The 26246-nt window shown below is 39.4% G+C and overlaps 1 protein-coding gene across 1 annotated transcript in view; it reads left to right on the top strand.

Moving 5' to 3' along the window:
- The window catches only part of DCDC1 (doublecortin domain containing 1), a 392627-nt gene that overhangs the window by 139708 nt on the left and 226673 nt on the right, over nucleotides 1-26246 (top strand). The window contains exon 8 of the mRNA XM_029911543.1: nucleotides 18731-18823. Coding sequence (XP_029767403.1) covers nucleotides 18731-18823 — 93 coding nt within the window. The remainder of the gene's footprint in view (nucleotides 1-18730; nucleotides 18824-26246) is intronic.

Raw genomic sequence — 26246 nt, forward strand, 5'->3', positions numbered from 1 at the left:
ACTGGTCTGTAGTTTCCTGGGTTGTTTTTATTTCCCTTTTTATAGATGGGCACTATATTTGCCCTTTTCCAGTCTTCTGGAATCTCTCCCGTCTCCCATGATTTTCCAAAGATAATAGCTAGAGGCTCAGATACCTCCTCTATTAGCTCCTTGAGTATTCTAGGATGCATTTCATCAGGCCCTGGTGACTTGCAGGCATCTAACTTTTCTAAGTGATTTTTAACTTGTTCTTTTTTTATTTTATCTGCTAAACCTACCCCCTTCCCATTAGCATTCACTAGGATAGGCATTCCTTCAGACTTCTCGGTGAAGACCGAAACAAAGAAGTCATTAAGCATCTCTGCCATTTCCAAGTTTCCTGTTACTGTTTCTCCCTCTTCACTAAGCAGTGGGCCTACCCTGTCTTTGGTCTTCCTCTTGCTTCTAATGTATTGATAAAAAGTCTTCTTGTTCCCCTTTATTCCCTTAGCTAGTTTGAGCTCATTTTGTGCCTTTGCCTTTCTAATCTTGCCCCTGCATTCCTGTGTTGTTTGCCTATATTCATCCTTTGTAATCTGTCCTAGTTTCCATTTTTTATATGACTCCTTTTTATTTTTTAGATCATGCAAGATCTCGTGGTTAAGCCAAGGTGGTCTTTTGCCACATTTTCTATCTTTCCTAACCAGCGGAATAGCTTGCTTTTGGGCCCTTAATAGTGTCCCTTTGAAAAACTGCCAGCTCTCCTCAGTTGTTTTTCCCCTCAGTCTTGATTCCCATGGGACCTTACCTATCAGCTCTCTGAGCTTACCAAAATCCGCCTTCCTGAAATCCATTGTCTCTATTTTGCTGTTCTCCCTTCTACCCTTCCTTAGAATTGCAAACTCTATGATTTCATGATCACTTTCACCCAAGCTGCCTTCTACTTTCAAATTCTCAACGAGTTCCTCCCTATTTGTTAAAATCAAGTCTAGAACAGCTTCACCCCTAGTAGCTTTTTCAACCTTCTGAAATAAAAAGTTGTCTGCAATGCAGTCCAAGAATTTGTTGGATAGTCTGTGCCCCGCTGTGTTATTTTCCCAACATATATCCGGATAGTTGAAGTCCCCCATCACCACCAAATCTTGGGCTTTGGATGATTTTGTTAGTTGTTTAAAAAAAGCCTCATCCACCTCTTCCACCTGGTTAGGTGGCCTGTAGTAGACTCCTAGCATGACATCACCCTTGTTTTTTACCCCTTTTAGCCTAACCCAGAGACTCTCAACACTTCCGTCTCCTATGTCCATCTCTACCTCAGTCCAAGTGTGTACATTTTTAGAAGTCGTCTCTCTTCTAAGCTGAAAGGTCCCAGTCTTTTTAATTTCTCCTCATTTGGAGCTGTTTCATACCCCTAATCACTTTTGTTGCCCTTCTCTGTCCTTTGCCCTATTCTAATATATCTTTTTTGAGATGGGGCAATCAGACCTGCACGTAATATGCAAGGTGTAGTTGTACCATTGATTTATATAGTGTAACCCTTCTGCCCATCTAAGTTGGCAGCAACAAGGGCCGGGTTCTGTATCTAGGGGTTCCGTTTCAATAACACAATGCAAACCGGCTCGAGCCCCCACCCAGTGACCTGGGACAATTACATACCACCCCCCTGGGTACCTCTAAGAGGCAATACTTCCCCTCTCGCAAGCACGGAGTCTGAGTGTAGCAGAAAATGTTTAATAACATGAGGTAAACGACATCAGCATAAAATTGGAAAAAACACCACAAACAGGATTCATAACACAAACCATGAGCAAAACCCACCCCAGCAAATTGGGCTGTGTCCTTTCCCTTTGGTTCTTGAATCCAGCAACCCAAAAATCACCCAGAGTCCCCAAAGTCCAACACCCCCAAAGTCTCTTGGGTCCAGCAACCCCCCAAAGTCCCAAAAGTCCAACAACCCCCAAAGTCTCTGTCCCTGGTCAGTGCAGCCCCAGAGTAAAGGGGGGGGGCACGCAGGGTATTAAGGGGCACCTTACGTGATCCGAGGCTGGCCAGCCGTCTGTTTCTCCGTGGGGGTTCCGCCGCAGCCTTTACCACGAGCCAGTCCACTTTCCTGCCATCCCACGAACTGCTCCGCTCTACAAGCTGCTCCGCTCCACTCCGCTCTGCTCCGCTCCGCTCACCGACCTGTGAGCCGTTCCAGCCGTCCCCGCAAACAGCTCCGCTCGCCGTTCCTTGGGCCACTCCAACCGGCCCCGCAAGGCTCCACGCCGCTCGCTGCTCCTCCAGTCGTCCCCACAAATTGCTCCGCCAGCTGCTGAGCAATATAGCTTCAGGCTCCCCCACTAGTTAACATAGCCTCAGTGATCTCAGCTCTTAATAACATCAGCTCTTTTGTGATTTCAGCTCTTAGTGATTTCAGCTCATAGTATAGTAGGGGAGCCCCAGTGCTGATGCACCATTGGCCCAAAGTGAATTCAGCTCAGCAGCCTGTAACTAGACTCCTAAGGGAATCAAAGTTAGCTCTGACATTCCACAGTGGAGAGAGGAGAAGGTGCAATTGGTGTTTCAGGCCCTCAGAGGGGGCCCATACCATCAGGTACAAATACCTGTCCCCATCCTCTCTCAATTCACTGGGTTTTGTAACCCATACCCCTTGTCAAGCAAGTGCTACTCAGGTAATAGTGAAGGACTCACTCAGTCCTTCTGTCATACAACAGTTCCACTGGCCTTGATTCACAGAATCAGGGTAACAAAACTTTATTCTTCCTGCCCCAATAATAGAGAAACTGGGGATCCCACACCAGCCAAAGTAACCACTTTCAGTTGCTGTGTTTCCTGCCAGGCGAGTGGGTGTGCCTATGCAAACAAGATCAGCCCCTGGAGTTCTTTTCCACACTCACCATAATTCACCACCACATGTCAGGGTAGAGCTCATCCTGACTCTGCTTACATAGTGGTATTATGATATTTTCTGTCTTATTTTCTATCCCTTTCGTAATGGTTCCTAACATTCTGTTTCCTTTCTTGGCTGCCACTGCACATTGAGTGGATGTTTTCAGAGAACTATCCACAATGACTCCAAGATCTCTTTCTTGAATGGTAACAGCTAGTTTAGACACTATCATTTTGTATGTATGGTCATAGGCGCCAACTCTATGGGTGCTCCGGGGCTGGAGCACCCACGGAAAAAAATTTGTGGGTGCTCAGCACCCACCGGCAGCTCCCCTTCCTGCCCCCTCTGCTCCAGCTCACCTCTGCCTCCGCCTCCTCCACGATCGCGCCGCTGCGTCCTGCTTCTTCCCCCTCCCTCCCAGCGCTTGCGCCGCGAAACAGCTGATTCGCGGGGCAGGGAGGGAGGGAGGAGGAGGGGGAATGCGGCATGCTGGGGGAAGAGGCGGGACCACGGCGGGGATTTGGGGAAGGGATCCAATAGGGGCAGGGTGGGGGCAGAGTTAGGGCAGGGGCTTTGGGGATGGGGTTGGAATGGGGGCGGGGCCAGGGTGGGGAAAGTGTGGAGTCGAGACGGGGCCAGGGGCGAGGAAAGGGGCGGGGGCGCAGGCACCCACTGGCGCCGGAGAAAGTTGGCGCCTATATGTATGGTTGAGATTATGTTTTCCTATGTGCATTACTTTGAAATCAGTATTGGATTTCATCTGCCATTTTGTTGCCCGGTCACCCAGTTTAGTGAGATCCCTTTGTAACTCTTCACAGTGAGCTTTGAACATAACTATCTTGAGTAATTTTGTATCGTCTGCTAACTTTGCCACCTCACTGTGAGAAAGAGACTGGGAAAGTCAGAGCAGACTGGAAAAGGGTAGGAGATGAGAGCTGCCAGAGACAGATGGTGATTCCTGGGAGAGGGCTGGTGGCAGGAGTTCAGCAAAGAGGGTCCCCAAGACAGAAAGCCTGGGTCATAGAGAGCTGAAAGCAGGAGCAGCAGCAGAAATAGATGCCTGCTGGCTCTCAGGACAGAAAGGACTGAAAGAAGTGGGAGCAGCAGAGGAGTTTTCCTGCTGATGTTTCCTTGCAGGAGAGCTGGACCCCAAGGAACAGTGAAAGGTATGGGGGGAGTGAGGGATGCTCCCCAGCAAGGATGCTTCCAGAAGAGAGACTCTGGGAGTTTCCATGTGGAAGAGCAGGATTGCATTCCAAAAGGAAGGGATGGGGTTTTTCAGCAGACCGGGTCATAGGTAGTCAGGCTTAGTAGTCGGAGTGGGAGTCAGGCCTAGTGGTTGGAGTCTGAATGCCAGAACAAAGGGTTGAGGCAGAGTCAGAGTCAAGGGTTGGAATTGGATTACCAGGCATCAAGGATGGCAGGAAAAGGGCTGATTCTGAGGCAGGAGCAAGGCTGGAACAAGATGGGAATGAGGCTCGCTGCAGAGCAGTACCTGTGCTGGAGTGGTGGAAGAGCAAAACAGGAGCAGGACTTGGGGAGATGAGCACGGGGAGGCAGGGACACCAGAATGGGGCAGCCAGGGGGCCATGGTTCCATCACTTTTTACCAGACATAAGGGTGAGCAATGGGGGAAGGAGGGTGGAGAGGACTGAGCAGGGGGCGGGGTCTTGGGGGGAAGAGGTGGCACAAGGGCGGGGGACTCAGGGAGAAGGGGCGGTGCAGGGGCAGGGCATCGAGGGGAAGGAGTAGTGTGGGGGCAGGACCTTGGGGGATGGAGCAGCATGAGGGCAGGACCTCGGGGGAAAGGGCAGTGAGGACAGGGGCTCGAGGAGAGGGAGTGTGCAAGAACCGGGGAAGGGACAGCACGGGGGGAAGGATAGTTCAGGCGCCGGTGGCCCCCCCACTTTTAGGGAGCTTCTGTTACCCCTGCAGGGAGGCAGAGAGTCTGTGGGTGTTGAACAGTCAGCAAGCTACTGCTGCTGCTAGATTAAAAAAACAGCCTGGTGGCTTCCTGAGCCAATCAGGAAGGATGGTCCATCAGGCTGCCTAGCTGGCTTGTTAGGGCATCAGAAGTATTGAGCAGGCACAGCTGAGGGCCTTACTTCTGACATGGGGTGGCTGTCCTGGTACAGGGACCGAGGAGGACAAACAAAGAGTCCAGTGTGGCAAAGATACTGGGCTATGTTGAGAAGAAAGCTAGGTTTTAAGGACTACATGCACTGGCAGTGATATGGACTATCTTTTGGGACTTTTGTTATGGACATTTGCATTTATTTTGTTTAATAAACTATGTTAATGGACTAGAGGATAAGCTGGCATGGAGTTACTGGGAACCCAAGAGAAAAACTGATGTGAGGGGCCACTTGCAGGCAGTGGTGGATTACTGACTCTGGCCAATTTGGGGCCCCTTGAAAAATCTCCCCCGGCTGCGGCCCCGGGGCTGGAGAAGCTCTCGCTCCCTGCCACGGTCCCGGGGCCACAATAGGAGCACAGAGCTTCTCCAGTCTCAGGATGGCAGTGGGGGGTGGTGAAAAGGAGCAAGTGGGGGGTGGGGCCATGAGGGAAGGGGTGGAACAGGGCAGGGCCAGGGATGGAATGGGGTGGGGGAAGGGGCAGAATGCGGTGGGGCCGTGGAAAGAGCTGCAGGTGGAAGGGGTGGGGTGGGTCTGTGGTTCCAGCGTTGGGGCGCCCCCGCTTGCTGCAGCCCGGGGCTCCAGGAGACCTTAATCCACCTCTGCTTGCAGGACTGTGACGAGGCCCTGAAGTGGTGCTTGGGAGGAGGCCACTTGCTTTACACACTTATAAAATAGCTTCCTATGAGATGGAGGTTTTAATAGATTGCAATGCAGAAGGGACCATTGTGATTATCTAATCTGACCTCCTGTATAACACAGGCCATAGAATTTACCCAAAATAATTCGTAGAGCATATATTTTAGAAAACATCCAATCTTGATTTAAAAATTGTCAGTGAAGGAGAATTGTTATGGAGAAAAATTGTTCCACTGATTAATTATCCTCACTGTTAAAAACTTATGCCTTATTTCCACTATAAATTTGACTAGCTTCAGCTTCCGGTCATTGTATTTTGTTATACCTTTCTGTGCTAGATTGAAGAGCCCATAATTAAATATTTATTCCTCAGGTAGATACTTACAGACTGTAATCAAGTCACCCCTTAGGCTCAAAGAGATCAATCACTATAAAACATGTTTACTAATCCTTGAATCATTCTCATGGCTCTTCTTTGAACCCTCTCCAGTTTATCAGCATCCTTCTTGAATGGTTGGCATCAGAACTGGACACAGTATTCCAGCAGCAGGTGCACCAGTGCCCAATAGGGAGGTAAAATAACCGCTCTACTCCTATTCAAGATTCCTCAGCTTATGCATCCAAAGAGCTCATTAGGTCTTTTGGCCACAGCATCACACTGTGAGCTCATATTCAGCTGATTATCTACCATGACCCCCAATTTTTTTTCAGAGTCACTGCTTCCCATGATAGAGTCCCTCATCCTGTAAGTATGGCCTACATTTTTTGTTCCTAGATATATACATTTAGCCATATTAAAATGCACATTGTTGCTTCCACTCAATTTAAGAAATGATCAAGGTTGCTCTAAAATCAGGGACCTATCCTCTTAGTTATTTACCTCTCCCCCAATTTTTGTGTCATCTGATTCACTGTGTCTTGATAAGGATCATAGGTGGTCCTGCATTGTCTCTGGGCTAAAATTATTGTGTTGTAGCTTCTTTGCACCAATCAGAAAATGCAAAGGAGCTGTAATCTGATCTTAAACACCTAGCAGAGAATTAACCTGTTAGAGGGGAATCTGCTTGCTGGTGCATCTGTACCACTGGCAGGGCTTTGCCATTGCCTTCCTCCCTCCCAGAATATGGGGAATGTTGGCGACAGGGAGATGCCATGGGCGAGCAGAGCTCAGCTACGCCAATCCTTCGCTGATGGTGGTTCCATTAAAGGCCTGATGCTAGTGGTGCGACTTAGAGCAACCTAAGTACTTCCTCTAAATACTGCTGCATGGGTGCGTACTAAGCCTCTGACAGTGTTTTTAAATAAAGTCTGGGTTTTTGTTACTGTTACTTTTAGGAGATTAATTTGCTATTACAATATATATTTCAGTTCTTCAATGGTCATTTTTACCAAATGGGTCTTCTGCTCTCAGAATCTTTTTCTACATTTTACTGGGCAAAAGAAGATACGCTAAAAAGACGTTTGTGCTGATATCAATAAACTGCTTCAACAAACCAGGCCTCAATGTGTTATTCAGCCCATTAATATGAGCTGAATGGCAGAGCTCTATGCCTCCTGACCCTGCCATCCACCAGTATGGGGGATGGGTTGGAGACAGAAGTGGGCATTGCTGGAGAGTGGTGTACTCTGAAAATCCTGGGTCAGTGCCTAGAGAAGCCTTTCAGCCAACAACAAGTTAGAGTAGCTTATGATGAAACTAGCCCTCAACTGCTACCATGATCATGGAATGGAAAACGACCTTTCTTCCTACCTCCTTACTGAGCAGAACTCAGGCTCAGTTTAGGATCTGGTCCAGTTTTTATATATATTATTTTGATTGTATTTTTCTCTTTTAATTATACAAGACCCTTGTTTTTGTAATCAGAGTTTTACTTATAAACAGTGACATTTGATATTAAGGCTTCTACCAATACAATGTCAAAACTGAGAAAAACAATCTCTCTGTATACTGTAGATAATAAGGTAATCAAGAAATGTATCACAACCATCAATGTTAGTATATTTTAGTATTGTTGTCTCTGAATGCATTTGCTTGTGTCAATATTTGCAAAATAGTTCCCCCGCCCTTGAAAGGTTACACACATTATTGGGTAAATGCACACTATATAGAAGCAGCTTAATACTTTATGTATCTGTATGTATCTAGTTTGTTGAAAGTTACATTTTATATATATTGGCTGGGTATTTGCCAGATAGCTCCAGCTAACTGTTGGCCTTGCATGTACAATGAAAGAAAACAGAAGTAAGGAAACAGAGGTTAACAATGGACAAAGCGTGAATTCAAAAGTGGCCTTGTAAATAATATGTAGCTAGTAGATAAAGAAATAGTAAGAAGAGTAATGTGTGACAAGCTTGCAACTGCAGTTTTGCCTACTAGCACACTTCGTATCTCATGGATAACTCATGATCTATACAGGGATTGGTTCATAAAATTAGTAAGCCAATCATAAAGCGTTTGATACAATGTAAAATGTAGTGAGCATGTGTTTGTTTTAGAATATATATATAATCTGATTTATAATTATGTCTTTTGGAGTTCCCTGATCACCTCAGGTGTAGTTTTATGAAATGCCAGTAAAGAAACATCATGGACTTGTTTGGATTCAAACTGAGTTTTTGGATTCCATAGAACTGGATGAGGTGTTCTGGATAAGCTGAGTGGAAAAGGTCTCAGAGGAAATCGCAACACTAACTAGTAACCTTAACCCTAATTCTGAAAATTTTTACATTCCATCCCATATTATAGATAATTAATGCCACATTATCAAACAGGGCTCAGTAGGTGAACTTGGAAATATGTGAAGGCATTTGTACAATCAAATAGTTGCATATCTTGTTCTATATTTGCAAATGCCCATTTGCTGTAAATATGTGGGCTTCTGCAGATGCATCCTTTTTCTCTCCTCTGAAACTATTTGAAGGGATTTGTGGGTCAGTCTTTTTGCTGAAATTAAATGTAATAAGTTCATATTAATGATGATTTTTAATAGAAACAAAATGTTTTTTTTTCCTTTTGGAGTTTTTTATGGTTCAAGGAATTTATTATGATGTTATGAGTAGTATTGTAGGTTTTCAGTAGTTTATAAATTTAACAGATTACTATTCAATCCCAGTATTTTTTGATGAATTCATATGGGCTTGGTTTAGTGAAACATCCATCAAGCCTCTGCACTTCATAGCCCATGCTAGTCCCCCAGTATGGACTCTGTCTGTCTTCCCTGATTCATGAGACAGGTGTTTCTGCTTCCTGTTGAGTTAGGCTCATTATAGCTGAGTTTTTCAGTCTCTTGATGTATCAATATGAGGAATATTTAAACAATTTAAAATTGAAAAAAGCTTAATTTTAAACTTATATTTGTAAAAGAGGAATTTGGTTCTGTCAATTTGCAGAAACTTAAGTTTTGACTATAATGCTATTGAGATTCCCGTACAGAACAAAAACACTTACATACAGATTTATAATGTTTATAGTGCACGTAAAAATAGTTATTTTAGAATTAGGAACACTAGTTAATAATGTAAAAAATCCATTCATAATTTGTGGAGACTTTAGTAGTCACAATGAGCTATGGTGAAATAAGAAAATTGATCTAAATGGTAAATGCTTAGAACAATTTATTGATATGCATAACCTGATTATATTGAATACAGGTGCACCTACTAGATTTAATTCAGTGGATGGATCATTTTCTGTTTTGGATTTGGGATTTGGAACAAATAATAGAGCTAGTAAATGCAGCTGGGAAATTCATAAAGAAGACCGAAATGGGAAGTGATCACTTCTCTACGCTTATTGAGTACCAAGACCAAGGAAATGTCGAAAACACAAGAAGAGTCTCTTGCTGAAATTGTTGAAAAGCTGATTAGGGACATTTTCAAGATTCAATTTGATGAATATTTATGTAGCAACTGTACAAGTGACAACCTAGAAGAATTCTATAACAACATAATAAAAGGAATTATAGTAGCACTTGATCTGGCCATCAACAAAACATCAAATGGCCCCTGTCTTAGAAATCCAGTTCCCTGTTGGAATGAGGATTGCAAATAACAATGAATGAAAGAAATGAGGCATATTAGCAAGCAAGACACACAATTAATAGTAAAGGCTTAATTAATTTTATAAAATATATAATCATTTGTCTGGTGGCACAAAGAATTATCAGAAAGACAAAAAATGAAGTTGGAGAAATTTCTGTAGGAAATTGAACAAATATTCAGAACTTTCAGAAATATATAAGCAAATTCAAGAATTAATGGAATTCGAAGTAAAAGTAAATGTGTACCTGAACATATTGTAAACAATGAAATTGAGGTCTCTAACTTAGGAAAGGCAGACACTTTAGCAAAAGAATTCCCAAAGTCAGTAGTAATATGAATCAAAGCAGTGAGTTATATGAGTGGGGGAAAGAGGAGATTTATTGAGGAAAGCTGTGAACTATGAAATGGCTAGAGAGAATATACTCAGGATGTGTTAAACAAAAATTGTACTGTGCAGGAGCTTATTGCAGCCAATAGAACAAGGAAAAATATAGCACCAGGTAAAGATATCATAAGTAATTAAATGCTTCCACACTTGTCAGAAGGGAGTCTAAAGATTCTATTGTGGTTACATAATGATATATGGGGGTTTGGGGGGTGTAAGAGGACAAGGGGGAAGGGCTGCTGCCAATGGAATAGAAACAAGAATTGGTGATACTAATTAGGAAACCAGGCAAGGTACATACAAGACCTGATGCTTATAGGCCTATTGCTCTCACATCATGTGTGAGGAAAATATGATAAATGTAAGACTAGTGGAATACTTGGAGAAAAATGATATTATAAGTGAGATACAAAGTGGCTTCAGAAAAGGGAGATGTACAGTTGACCATATAGGGACTGGAAACAGAGGTACAAAAAGCATAAGGACTAAGAACTTTATGATAGTAGTTTTCCTTGACATTGAAAAAGCATATGACATACTATGGAGGGAAGGCCTCCTATATAAACTAGCTAAAATTGGAATAAAAGGGAGAATGTTTTGGTGGATCAGGGGCTTTTTAAGTGACAGAACTATATAAGTCAAAGTGGGAATAACTTTATTAAAAACCTACAAGCTTGCAAATGGAATTCCACAAGGAAGTATTGTCAGCCCTACTTTGTTTTCCGTTATGATAAATGACCTCTTGGAAAGTGTACAGACAGGAATAGGTATTTCCCCTTTTGCAGACAACTGTGCTATATGGACTAAGCATAAAAGACTTAAAGTAGCTGAGCAAAAGACAAATGAGACACTCCAGAGAATTTCCAAGTGGGAAAATGTTTGGAGATTTAAATGCTCATTTGCAAAAAACTAAGGGCATGCTTTTAACCAGGAAGAAAATCAGGGAAGACTGGGACTTATTTCTTTATGGTGAAAAAAATTAAGATAGTTCAAAAATTTATGTTCCTACGATAATAATAAATTAATTGATAATACATTAACTTGGAAAGGTCACATAGATGATATCATAAAAATTGTAAAAGTAGAATTAAATTACTTAACAGTATAGCTGGATACAAATGGGATGCAGATAAGAAGGTATTGATGATATATAGTGCATCGTTAAGTCCAGTTTTAGACTACAGATGACAAGCTTTTGGTTCAACTTCAAAAACAGCTGTTAGAAACTTGGAACTATTCCAGGCCCAAGCTCTACGATTGACATGTCGTGCAATGAGAACAACATCAATGTGTGCTGCAAATAGCCACTGGAGAAGCACCTATAAACCTAAGGATGGAACTATTAGATCTAGTCTTTTGGGCAAAGGTAAAAGGGAATAATGAAAATAGAAGTATGCAATGGATTTGTGAGGATTGCTGAGAAATTAATAGACAAAATTTGATGGATTGCCACAGACTTCCTCATACTATCAGGGAAAAAATGGGTCAAGGAGATATATATAAATGAAAAATTGAGAGAACTAAACATTTTTAGTCATGGGAAATCAAATTACAGCTGGACAGTTATTTCTCCCATTTGTGGATTTGGAATAGTATGAAAAAAACCAAGGGAATGAAAATACTACACACTATAACCAATACAATTTCTGAATTAATTTATGAAAAATGGGGCTGGCTTTGTCAATTCTATGCAAACGGATCAAAAGATGACAGCCCGGGTGGAGTGGGAACAGCCTTCTGTGATCCCAGTCCAGAAATCTAAAAGGCTACTGAATTATGTGACTATTCTAATGGCTGAACTAATAGGGATAATGTTGGTATTAGCCTGAGTATGAGATGTGTGACTAGTTGCAGCTGTAATTTTATTTGATGCCTTGTCAGGCATTATGACAATCAGATCAGGGACTTCAGGAAGAAAAAATGACACAAACAGTGAAATAATATTCCTAACTACGGAAATAATGCAAGCAGGTATCAGTGTAACAATAGTATGAATTATGGCACATATCAGCATACATGGAAATGAGGTGGCTGGCAAAGCAGCAAAACAAGCTCTAAAAAATGAGGAAGTGGATATTAAGATACCCTTAAGTAGACAATTGTGGTCATGAAGGAGTTTGTGAAGGAATGCCAAGAACTACGGACTAAGGAAAGAAAAGGATGAAGATTTTATGATGTATGCTCAAAAATCGAAGATAATACTATTCTACATAGTCAGATACAAAAAGTAAAGTAGTCATTTTTATAGTGTTAGCAGCTTATTGTGCTTTAAATGATAAATTAAACTTATTAAAATACATAAAGATGGGTTGTGTAATGTGTGCAAAACCAAAGAAACTGTTGATCATGATCTATGGCATTGTGGGCAATATTCTATGGAAAGAAAGTTATTTTATGGAAAATTGAGTCAGCTTGGATCAAAGATTTTTCCCTAAAGGGACTAGTGAGAATATCAGGAAAATGGAATAGTGCAAAAATTGCTGCATTTCCTTAAGGATACTAGACGAAGTGAAAGGACTCTTTAAAAAAAAATATGGCTAAAAGTGAATGAAGAAAATGGTGGTCATAGTTTCATATGATGTGCCAAAAAACAAATTCAAAGAAAGGATCTTCAAGGGAAGGACTTTGCAGTCAGTCCCTGGGATGAGGGAGGTCAGCAGGGACAACCACAAAGTCCCAGGGGGAGAGCCTGCCCCGGAGTAAGGAGTCTGGCAAGAAGGTAGTAGCGGTGAAGTAGTCACAGGGAGTAAGTAAGCTTCCATGGTAAATCCAGAAACCAGCAAGAGAAAATAGAGAGACTTGGTAGAAAGGAGCCGAGGGAAACAGCAACAGACCTGGATTGCTGGTTGTAGGGTCCCTGGGCTGGAACCCAGCTTAGCGGGTGGGCCCATGTTGCCCTACCAGCCATTGGTATAATGGCATAGAGCCTCAAATTGGGGCTGAACACCATCTGGAGATGGCATTTGGACAGTTGTCCTTTTGTCCTTCATAATCACGGTAGGGGTGGACTAAAGGGTGACCTAGCTGGAGGGCCAACTTACCAGAAGAAAGACTATAGCAAAGTGAGCAATGAAGAGCAAAGGGGCACCCTATGCAGCGAAAACTACATTCCCAGACCTAGATGCAAGGAGGCTCACTAGTGGTCAGTAAGAACCTCATTACACTATGCTCTTGCAAACACGCACGTGTGAGTAACTGTACTGATCCAAGTACGTGTGCTTACTTGTGGAATGTACTGAATTCAATACGTGTGCTTACTTGTGGAATGTATATCGTTTGTTTGCAGGATTGGGGCCTATGGTCCTGTAAATTATCAGGCTAGAACACTAACACTTTTTGGAAGCTATACTGTTGGAGATCAAGGAATCAAGCTTAACTATTGCAGCTTGAACTACAATAATGCTGCACTTCTCGTTTTTTCCCAAATCTGAATTGAGATGATTTAGTTACTACTCTTTCATAATCTTTTAATTATTACAAGAAACACAGAATACCATAAAGTTCAAAGCTTACTTATATACTACTATTAAATGACTAAATATAGTTATCTATAGCGCATATGTTGAGTAACTATAGTTATCAAACATAATTGGTTAATTGCTTTAATTATTCATATTCAGATAAAATCAAGTTATTAAATATTTTGTCATCACAATTTCTATTGTCGTTTTCTTCTTTATAAAGTGAAAATAATTATATAAAGAATATTAATAAAGATTTCAGCAGTTCAAGCAAACTTGTAATGTCTTTAACAGAAGTATATTTACAGAAATAAGGTCTTTTCCAGGACAGCCATAATGTAGAATTGTGCAATAGTTATGGTATGGTTTTTCTGCAACAACTAGCAGCTACTTCTCTTTTCCCATACATAAATGGCAGCCAGCAATAGCTAGAAACAAAAGATCCCTCTCCCACTCTCTGAATACAGTGACATTCATTCTCAGAGAAGCAGGGGCAGCTTTTTGAAAGCAGACTTCTTCAGCCCAACAATAACACACAATGAGTTATTGACTTGTTTATATATGGAGCTCTTTTCAGTAACTAACTCTGACTCCCCACAGTCTGGACAAATGATTGATTTCGTTGTTAGAAAAAGAGAGAGCTCTTGCACTAAACTCTGTAGTGCAAACTACTTTTCCCCCATTTGTTCCCCTACTGAATAGGACCTTATTAAAATGCACTTTCCAAAAAATACCTGCAGCTGGCCTTTATAAGCATGTTTTGTATATATAAATAAGTAATTTGTCCCACTCTTTTGTATAGTAATAGGCCATCGGGTAATCTTGTCAATATATATATCTGAAGTCTGATTGCCACAGTTTTTATGTTAAATTGTATTATTTATATTTATCTGCATATAAAACATAATTCAGATTGTTTATTTGAACAGTAGTTATGTGCTAATTGGTTACAATGTTAATATTTTAAAATTACTGGGCATAAGTTTTTCTTATGGTGAGATCTTGAGACTATAAATTGGCTATATGCTCTACATGCAGGTTAATTAGATATTTTGTAATATTTGAGCAAACTATGAAAATTTAGTTAAAACTCTTTTGTATTTTGAATATATAATTATTGATCCATTTGTTATCTCATAACTATAATTATAAAATGTCCAGCCATACATTCTGTTATATTCTATCGCTCAAAACACAAACATTTTCCATTAATTCTTTATGCCCATCTGTTGAAAGGAAAATTGATTAATCCACCCTTTTATTATCTTTCAAGGGTTTTTATTTTGTTATCTGTAAAAAAGTTGGCTTTCTTAGGTCCTACTTAATCATTATGACATATTTTAAATGTAAACAAGCATTTGGTATCTTCTTTCTTTAAAATGTTTATATGCAGCACCTAAAAAGTTGGCTTGTACAGCTGCTATGCTGGAGGAACAATTTCTGTGTGATCAGAAAGCATAGCTCACTTTATGCTATACTGAACTCTATGCTTTGCTAGCTGCATACCCTCCATGGGAGGTTAAGAACCCATTCTCTCAATAATTTGTGGAGAAATTATGTCTGGGATGCATCTTACAAAGAAACAAGGAAAAGATTATAAGAATTTATTAAAAGTGAACATATTTGTAAAATAGTCACAAATAGCCTTTAATTGCACATTAGGCCTGATTCGCCATGGGGTTGCATCTATGTATTCAGTTACACTTGTGCAAAGTGAATGTAAAATATTACCAGATCAGAATGATAGCATTTTAATACAGCATTGCATATACTCTGCAAAGTAGTAAATAATTACACAAGATACAAGGTGGCAGAAAATTATGTCCATTGTATTGTATTTTTTAAAGCATTTCCCACATGATTTTAAGAAAGGCTAGATTGCCTATTCGCCCAGATGCTTAAAGTTTTCAGAAAATTTAGGGAGACTGACCAATGTCCATCAAATTTGCTGATTTTGGTACTTTTACTCTCTGTCTTACTATTTGCTTTTTACTTTTTTCCTTGTTTTGTATTCGTTCCATCATCTTTGTGCTCTCTTTCCCTGTACTTCTTTTCTTTCATTCTTTCTCCTTCATTTTTTGTCCAAATACATTTTTTCAATTCTTCATACCTTAACTATTTTTTCTCTTAATTTAATTTCTTTTCTTTTCCATCTTCTGGTTCTTTTATTATACTCTTCTTTGCTGTCTCTTCTTTTCTTTTGGTTTTGCCTACTTTCTATTTCTTTCCCTCTCAATTCTGAATTCCTTCTTTTCTTTTCTCTCTTTTCTCACTGTTTTCAGTTTCTCTTTTCTGTCCCTCTCTCTAAGCTTTCTTAAATCCTTTATTAAAAATAACAAACTACCATGCTGTTATTTGTGTAAGAATTCAGATATCATAAAATGAAGAGAGAAAATTAGCACAGGTATATGTACAGAGTTGAGGTCATATAATTTCCCACTGCATGTCACAGATGAATGAAAGAAGAAATCCTATTCCAATGACACAATTATGCGTGGCCCCTGTCTATTCTAGACATCCAGGTTAACACCAATTCACCTCCACCTGGGTTATCAATGCTGGGAGCCTAGTGCAGATGAGACATCGGCAACATGTCACCTAATCCTGATCAGTGTCAGTCTGCCTGTCATAATGCATAAAATGATGACAGCAGCTGGAGATCCATGTACATTAATGCTACCAATCTTGCTGACCTGGGTGGAACTGAACTAAAATTAGTGGACAATGTTTTAAAAGTCCCTAGTGTAAACAGGCTCTTTGAGGCAGGAAGCCCAAAGAAATATAATTCCCCTTCCCCAGTTCAGTGAAAGGTCCTCCACATGAACGTTAGTAATCAGTCTCGTATGGGTTGTGAAAGGACATGCCTAAGCAGAAGGAGATGGGCAAGGGAAGAGCCACTTTTGTGCCATCACCCGTCTGTAAACCCATTAGGAATTTCCTGCAGAAATTAGTGCGTACTCTGTTATCTATAGGGTCTTGCTCTATGCCATCAACCCACTTTGGGTTATGGATCAGGAGACCATGACAGCATGTCTCTTCAGTGAGTTTTGCTGGCAAGGGGGAAGGGCTGGTTCTCTACATGGGTTCCCTGGCACATTTTGGATGCCCCAAGATCCACAGGATTTCCCTGTGAATCTTGCAATATCCACACATATGAAGCGTTGCCTCATTTTTGGATCTGAAAACCATGGGCCACAACCTCGGCTGGAGTAAATTGGTTTAGTTCCATGGAAGTCAATGGATCAATACTGACTTATTCTGGTAGAGCTATGTAGATCCAGCTCTATATCTCTACCTCTGTAGGAACTCTCTGAACTGCAACTTGTAGAGCTTCTTGGTTTTTGTCACTCCCATATTTAGTACATGTATAATACTTGATGATACATGGATTTACTGTGAATGGTGCCCAGGTTTAGCATTGAAGGGGAAACTGTCTTCCTAACTTTTAACTGGCACGCCAACATTTTGAAGTGTTTCTAATCTTTGAAAGACATATGTAGTTAAGTCTCTTGGACAAAATTGTTCTGTTGGACAAATTATATGTCTCTTTAATCTTATTGGAAGGCACCCACCTGTTGTCTGTCTGAAATGATGCCTAATATACAAAACATTTTTCAAACAGCAGGCACTTTGACTCTGTGGTGATGGGCATGATGTAAGAACCTGAACAGAACAGAAAAAGATTTCATGCAGTTTGAACAAGTGAGACCTGTAATGTGTCTTTCATTTAAATTATGCCAAATGCAGAGATGCGCTAGGCATAAATGACAGGAGAATTGCGCCCTAAAAGAAAAAATGGGCATATTATCATTATGTCTGGATACTTGAAGGAGACGCTATTAACGTTGCATAATTTTTCAAAGTGAAAATGCTCTCTCTTGATTCAACTTTTGCTTTACATATTTCTTATTTGATTTCTATTTGTGAACAGTATTGCAAAATGTATTTAAATGTTATATTTATGAACAACACAGCAAGAGTTTGAAAACGTTCAAATGTTTGTGTCTTACATTTTCTTAATAATGGCATGGAGCTTTGTCTTACTACGGTACTCATATTCTTTTTGGGTTTCCAAGCATTTACTCTGTTGTATTCAGAAAGCTACAAGGGCGTCTACAATGTGTTTTATCATGTGAAAGATGGCATTTTGTGTGCAGTTAATTGTGCTGGTGCCCATTGTGGATTGCAAGAATAAAACCTTGGCTTTATGGTGAAAAGCTTTTGGCTGAAACTTCACTATACTTTATCATTAATCAACCTTAACTTGTACAGTTACCTAAATAGTTACCCACTCACCCTCAGTCCTTTCAGTCTTACTATCAGCTATGCTCTGTGACGCCAATGGATGCACTAGTACCCAGTACTAGCAGTAGCAAGTTCCCAGCATATACTTTTCCTGTGCAGAGACTTGGACTCTGTGTGTGTGGCTGTAAGGCTTATTCCAAGATGTGTAGTCACAATTCCACCCAAAGTGTGGGACAGTGGGTAAAATCCTGGTTCCATTGTAATCAATAGCAAAGCTTCCATTGGTTTCAGTGGGACAGGATTTTACCCAGTAAGTTCTCACAACTGATAACCTGAGAGAGTCAAAAGTAAAGGTGGTGCACTTGCACCATTTGTTTGGAATCTGCTCCTGCAGAGGGGACAGTGGCTCTGTCCAAGCTTTGTGGTCCTCATACAGTGATCCCAGAGTGGGGCAAGGGTTGAGAAATCTCATCAGAAGACTATTTCATCAGGGGAAATGTGGTGTTGGGGCCACTTCTCTCTTAGCATCACCGTGGAGAGGTAACAGCAGACCCCACTCACAGAGCTAGAATTTGTGATTCTATATAGTATAGTGAATGACTATATAGTAGTGAATGACTAAAAAGTATTAGGTACCACAACTTATTTTATTATTGTCTATATTAGATATATCTTAAAAACTGTTTGCCAACTTCAAAATAACTAAGATAAAAATTAAAAATTTCATATATTCAAAGTTAGGTTATTCATTCTAAAGGGTGAGTTTTTTCATATATATATTCTAAATTGAAACTGTCCCTAGAATGTTGATAAAAACTATATTTTCAAATTGCCATAGAATAAATATTCTGTGAATGAGCTTGTGTATGAATGATTGTATCACAAAGTTCTATTAAAATGTTTTCACTATTGTAAATATGGGTTGTAAACAAAAGCATTTTATGCATATTTCAAGAAATGATTTTAAATTTTTCAGATGGATTTTGCCATTGATGGTCAGAGAGGGGAAATCACAGAAAAAGGCATTCTTTCAATGACAACAGAGGAATTATATTTAGAGCAAGAAAAGGTAAGTTAATAATATCAGTTAAATATTGTGATAAATCTGGAAAAACATTTCAAAGACAGTGAGAGCTATTATTTATATTTGAATATAAAACTGATTTTAATCCCTGCATATACTAAAAGAGGAGGGTTTTTTAAAATAATCTGCTATGTATTGATTTAGTAGAAGGCATTTATAATACTGATTACCCATGTACACCTGGTGAGTTCAGATTTCCTAACCTCAAAATGTACTACTGCGTTTTCCTGTTAAAGCAAGCAGTGTTATGATATCAAGACACAGATGGAATACTCCTGCTTGGCTACATATTGAATAAGAATTAATGTCTTAGTCTCCTTTCTGTGGGCTGAGCTCTACTGTTCTTCAAGTTTCTAAGACAAAATCCCCAATGATGGCAGCATGAATATGATCCTGTTTTATATTTCACCTCCCTCTGTACAAAGACTTAGTTCTTTTAGGTTAACTCTCTTATCAGAAATAAATTGATAATGTGGAAACTGGACAGGACAAGGAGTTCTTGAATTAGTTGGGATAAAGCTAGAAGATGCATTAAAACCAAATGAGGCCCTAAATTACACATAGTCTCCAGAAATCATGTTCTTGGCAGTATCTCATATTAATGCATGTACAGGAGCACCTATTCTGGCCTAATCCTTTTGCCACTCTGTAATCTCCATATTGGCTAAAACAGCTGGGTATTGATAAATATGTTAGGCCTATGTCTGTGACTTCTTCCCTTATAAAAGCAACAGCAGTTAGCTATATAAATTGAATTCCTCATGGGATCTGAGTTGGGAATCATTTTAACTATAAACCAAAGGAATTTGGCTGTATTATATTGAATAATCCTCAGCTGATTGATTCAACAGAAAGTACTTCTTACGATTCAGTGAACCACCTCATTTGCATTTAAGGTAGGCACAAAAGAGGATGATAAATATAGGAAATGTTGCAAAGCCCCTGGTTCATTGATGCATATAGTCTGGGTCTGCCCTAAGGTGACATGCGTTTGGAGAGATGTGCGTGACAGAACATATTTTATTTAAATTTGGATGTTCCTTTAACATCTGAAACTTTCAAACAGTACTAGGACTTACATAGCTAAAATTAGACCTTAGAAATCTTTCAAAATTCTGGTTCCCATGGACTTTTTCTGTATGCAAATAGTTTATCTTGGAAAAGTGGAAACCTTGTCCATCTCCAAAGATTGAAGACTCATGTAATAACTTATTTGAAATGGTAGCCCTTGAAAGACTCATGCACATACGATGGCAGGAACACACAAAACTTCAGGACACAGGAGCTCTTTTGTCTAATCATTTTGACTAATCATTACTTTTCTTTATTCAGCATTGAAAATTTGTAGTTTACTCACCATTTGTACTATTTGCTTTTTTTAATCCATAACCAACCAATTTAATATACTGTGTGCATTGGTCCCAATCCTAAACTCCTTACTTAGGCAAAAGTCCTAGGACTATCTCTGGAGATTGAACCAGTAGCTCCCTCTGGAGTTAAATAAATTTCGGTGGACATACTAATTCTATCTCTGCCTGCTGAAAGGCATGCACTGAATGACAAAACTTTTATATCCTCATCCCTTATTAGAAATGATCCTAAGGGACCAACCAATTTCTTAATTCTTAGCACCCAAGACAAACAGAATTTACTGCTCCTTCACAAAAATGCTACCTAGAAGTTTCTCTTACAAGCCTATGGTTTTCTTTGATACGATGGAAGCACATGGCAATAAAAGGAAACACAAAGTTGATATAGATATAGATATTTGTCTAAATCACACATACTTTTTAATTATAGGAGTCTAGCGTATAGGTATATGTTACAGAGTTCATTTACAGACACTACAAATTTACATTCAAACTACACGTGAAAATCAGTTAGTTATAATTTAAGGATGAAAAATAACATGAAACAATTGATCAGATTCTCTATTCTGCTCCAGTGGGAGGGAGGGTAGGAGGGTGTCTGTGTGTGTTAAACATTTATTTAGGAAGTTTTAACAGGTTTATAAATCCTTGCCATGTAAGAGAGACAAAACAATAATCTCCCCACATGAAGAGTACCTGAGTGATACAGGCCACTAAAGAGGCTCGATACCACCCTTTTCCCTAGCTTCTAGTGTAGGAAAGGGAGTGAGTCCAGTGTGCCCATCTGCTTCAGCTGTATTTGTATTCTGGAACAGTCTCTGGGCACAAACAGAGGTGGCTTAAAGGTGCCTTTTCTCCTGCCCCCCCCCCCCCCAGCAGACTTGCAACAAACACAGCTTCCCCAGACCAGAGAATCTAGGTCAATGTGTTTTGTCTTTTGGGTTTTTTTAAGCAAATCAGTCCTAGATTCTCTCTGTCTTATTCCTCTCTATTCCATGCAGAACACAGGGTCTTCACCATTGCATCCATCTCTGCTGCTTGCCTCCTGCAGTCTTAGCTACTTCCCATATCATTTTGATAACTTTCAGTTCTGCTTCTGTTGTTTGCATCCATGTTATCCTTGCTCGGTGGGTTACAGTGCAATGGCTGTCTTGTTATGTTCTTCTGGTCTTTCCTCCATGTACATGCTAGCCCTCTCCATTTTGGTTCTGTAGTTTCTTGTCCTATCAGTTTCTGTTTTGTCCTCCTTCAGAGTTCTTCATTTGTGGTTTGTTTGTTTTTCTGACAATCTGATACTGAGGATTTGTCTAAGGCAGCTCTTTATGGAAACTTGGAGTCTAGATAGTCCGGTCAATAAGAATCAGTCCTAGATTGATGGAATTATCAATATTACATATGATCATAATAGAGTAGCTTTAAAGTTATTTGATACTAATTTGAATGCCTTATACACCTCTACCCCAATATAACGCGACCCGATATAACACAAATTCGGATATAACGTGGTAAAGCAGTGCTCCAGGGGGGCGGGGCTGCGCACTCCGGCGGATCAAAGCAAGTTCGATATAACACGGTTTCACCTATAACGCGGTAAGATTTTTTGGCTCCCAAGGACAGCGTTATATCGGGGTAGAGGTGTATTCCTTAGGGACTTAATTATAATTCCATATTAATTGATGCATATTTATTTTAAATGTTATCTGTATTTTATAAATAATTGTATTCCACCAATAAAGGTTTCAGCCAAGTTTAATCATAATTAAAATTTTTGTATCACATTTGCAAACATATTAATTCTTATCAGTTATATTATGTAAAAAGTAGATGTGCAGAGCCAGTCAAAATTCAGAGCTATTTTCTGATTATTCATTTACAGTTGAATTGCACTGTTGTGTTAAATAGTGGCCTGATCCTGTCTCTTATACACAAGTAATTTTTATTTACAATAGTAGTGCCATTGAAGTCAATAGTATTATTTGTGTGATTAAGATTTGCAGAATAGGGCCCTATCAGTCTATGATAACATCACTAAATAACATAACTATGGCGCACCATCACAGATTTATCCTCAGAATTTCTCTTTTCCTATGAACCAGTTTAATACGCCATTCTCATTTTGAAACAAAAATATTTTCAATACTATAAATCTTGAATCTCTTTCCTTACTATTGTTGCTTCCCAACATCTTTTTTTTCTAACACATCTCTTGTGGGGCATGATTCTGGAAGGTGCTGATTATCTAGGGCCAGATTATGAAAGGTATTTATGTGTCTGATGATGCAGATAGGCACCTTTCAGAAGTGATAGCATACTTGACTCCTATCTGTATCTTTAGGTGCCTAAATACCTTTAAAAATCTGGCCTTTATCTCCAACAGATTTTAGTGGGAGCTGAGATGCTGAGAACTTCGAGGTGCTTGGTACTTTGCAGAATTGGATCCTTAGTTTTAAAAAAATAACAATTCCTTTATAATACTTAATGTCACTTTTTAGACCTAGTTTAGAAACACATTAAGGATGCTGGACCCAGACCCTTAGATAATATAGATCCACTGAAGTCGTCAGAGCTTGGCTGATGTACATCAGCTGAAAACTTGGTCTGTTAAATCTAAGCTGATATTGCTATTTTTGTGTGTCTTCTACCCTTTGTGGGGATTTCAATTGACAGGTTTATGGGAAGTAGCTTAGAGCACTTCCTGATAATGTGTGGACTGTGAGTTGTATAGCATTTCAGCTGACATTAGTATTAAGGAGAACAGGAGAAACAGGAGGCAGTATGAATAATAAGATGACTTTTATATACATTTATAGTAAAAATAAAGCTTAGAGTTTTTTTTGTTCTGACTTCACAGGAGCACCTTTAAATGTTAAAGGTATAAAGTATATGATTTAGAGGTATGAATAAAACCTACGTATTCTGTATAAGTATATCCAGTATAGGAGCTTTGCAAAGTATCATGAACATTTATAAACCAAGGCTCAAAAAGCTACACATGTACCCTTCATCATGATGAGTTCAGCTAACAAGGGGGGGGTGGGAAATATTTGATTATTGCACCAAAAAAGATTACTCTCCTTCACTGAGTTGAATTTTGCAAGGCTACAGTACCCAGCTCCACTGAAGTCAGTGCAGCTACACTGATTTACACCAACTGAGGACCTGACCCTATATTTTTAATAGGAGATATAGCTGGTTTCCCTATTTCCATACACTTTTTCTTGAAGCAATCTGCTCACTTACCGTAGACCCACCCAAATCCTGTATAGTGTCACTTCCTTGTCGAGTTTTCCTGGAGAATGAGGAGTAAAATGTGTAGGCTTTCTGCAGCACAATGAGAGTTTGCATTTTTTCAACTTATGCGTACGTAAGCCTTCTTTTGTGAAGAGGACTCATAGGGTCAGATAATGTTTAAAGGGAAAGGCTTTATGTCTCTCAGGCCTGCATGTTTCCACATGGATGCATCCACACACACACAGATTGAATTATGAACAGACCTATTAATGCTGGGATCACAAAAGGTCAAGTTTTGTCTTCTTTTACCTCTATTCAGAATTGCTTTTGAAAAGGGGGAAAAAGGATTTGCAGAAAAAAGATTCATGATGAAGAATTTTACAGGTCTTTCTCCATTCCCCCTTCCCCCCCCACCCACCCCTTTTAGCAACATCTGGGAATTGAAAAAAATTCTTACTATGTAAAATAGTTCAGGGGTATTGTATTACTAGATTTTAATATAACTCTCCTAGGTCACATGTAGGGTTACCTTTTGGGATAGCCTGTTACCTAACAACAAAAGGAACTTCTGTCAAAATTTCCTGGTACTAAAATGTATATAAAGTTTATCTGAAGAAACATCCTAAAATTTCCAACAAAAGAATTATGGGTATTTTTTTTTCTGATAACAGTGGATGGCCAAATCCTGAAATATTTACACCATCAATACCCCCAAAACTGAGTGATAAAGTTAAATTAATAGCTTGAACATTTTCAGATTATTATTTTAATATGTTATTTTTAAAAATTGCATGTAAAAGTGGATTTCTATATATGGCATATGAAGAGAATCTACTTCATACATGAGTCTGAAATGTCAGGCTCTATACACATTAAAGGGTTTTGATGATATCAGGGTAACTGTGAAAATATAGCATTGGAACACATTTATTAGAAAGTGTTCTAACAGTCCTCACCCTAAGTAACATTTACATTATATAACCCAATACCATTGCAGTAGGAAAATCAACTAAATAATTTGGCTGAGTTATGTCTTGACTTCCACATCCTGCAGTGAGCTGTGCAGAATCTTAAAATGTGTCTTATCTTAAAATGTGTCTTTAAGATTTAAAACCACCTAAAAAAGTTTTTTGTTTTTCGAAAAATCTTACAAAAAGCTGCCTAAGAAACAGAAAACAAAGAATGGGGGGGAAATGGTCGGTTTTCAACATGGCAAAAGGTTAACAAGTAGAGTGCCTTCAGACTCTGTATTATGTTTGATGTTATTTACTTCATTAATCATCTGGAAAAGATGCAAACAGTAAAGTGGGAAAAATTTCAGATGAAACAAAATCATTTAAGTTAGTTAAGAGTGGAGAGTACAGTAACTTCAGAGAGACCTAACAAAGCTAGGTAAATTGTGACATGATGACAGATGAAATCCATTGTTGTCAAATGTAATATAATGCACATTGGAGGGAACAGTTTGCACTATTCATCCACATTGCTGGGTTCTAAAAATGGCTGTTGCCACTCAGGGAAAAGATCTGGGGATCACTACGGATAGTTCAAGGAAAACCTTTTTGTTGTGCATTGAGAGCCAAAAAAGCAAACAAACTGTTAGGATATATTAAGATGGGATAGAAAATAATACTAAAAATACTGTAATGCTATTCTAATCGCCCTCACCCGGAACATTGTAATTTATTCTGTTCACCTGTATGATAAAAGTTATAACAGAAATACAAGGGATTTAGAGATGGATGACAAAAAAAGATTAGAAGCCTGTAGCAATTTCTGTTTGAAGAGAGATTGGACTGTGTAGTTTAGACAGGAGAAGAATAAGATGGAACACGATAAATGTACAAAAATAACGAACAGTATAGAGAAAGTAGATCAGAAACTTCTATCTACTTTTCCCTAATACTAAAAGAATAAAGGACATTTGGTAAAATTGAAAAGCAACAAACATAAAGCTGATCAAAATATGTGCTTTTTTAAAAACTGCACTTAATTAACGTATTCATTAGTACAATATATCAATGAGACCAATAGGTTAGGCTATGTCTACACTACCACTTTATGTCCACAAAACATATGTCGCTCAGGAGTGTGAATATTCCACCCCCCTAAGTGACATAAATTATGCTGGCATAAGTGGTAGTGTGCATAGTGCTATGTTGTTGGGAGAAATCCCCCTCTTACATAGCTACCACCATTCATTGGGGGTGGGTTAATTATGTCAACGGGAGAGCTCTCTCCTTCGGCATAGAGCGACTACATGAGAGATCTTTCAGCGGCACAGCTACCTCAGTACAGACAAGCCGCTGTAAGTTCTCTAGTGTAGACAGCCTCAGTAGGATTTAAAAAGAGAATTAGATATAAATATCAATAATGAGAACATCCACAGTTATATCATGTTTGAATAAAAAGTATCCTTCATGTCATAAGCCACTAACTGATGAGGGCTAAGAAGAAACTTCTGCTGTAAGCAAGTTATTTTGTACTTGTTCTTTATGGAGCTTCTCCCCTCTTTCATCTGACAAAGCTAGTACTGGCTACTTCAGAGACAGAATACTGGATTGGATGAATCAGTGATCTAGTCCCGTATAGCAATGTCCATAGTCTTTTTAAATATGCAGGAATTTAGAAGTCTTATGCCATAGTACTGTGTATCTTGCAAAGTAATAATAGAGGGATATTCTGTATGTGATTTTAATCAAAACTTTTTCTTGTTAATATCTTCAAATCTCTTAAATATAGCACAGAAAAATTCTGACAAAGCTTACACATACATTTCAGAGTTATAATCTAGTAGCATCAGCCAC

The sequence above is a fragment of the Terrapene carolina genome, unplaced genomic scaffold (assembly GCF_002925995.2).
Source record: "Terrapene carolina triunguis isolate 2854851 unplaced genomic scaffold, T_m_triunguis-2.0 Scaffold96, whole genome shotgun sequence".
In the NCBI taxonomy this organism is placed as follows: Eukaryota; Metazoa; Chordata; order Testudines; family Emydidae; genus Terrapene; species Terrapene triunguis.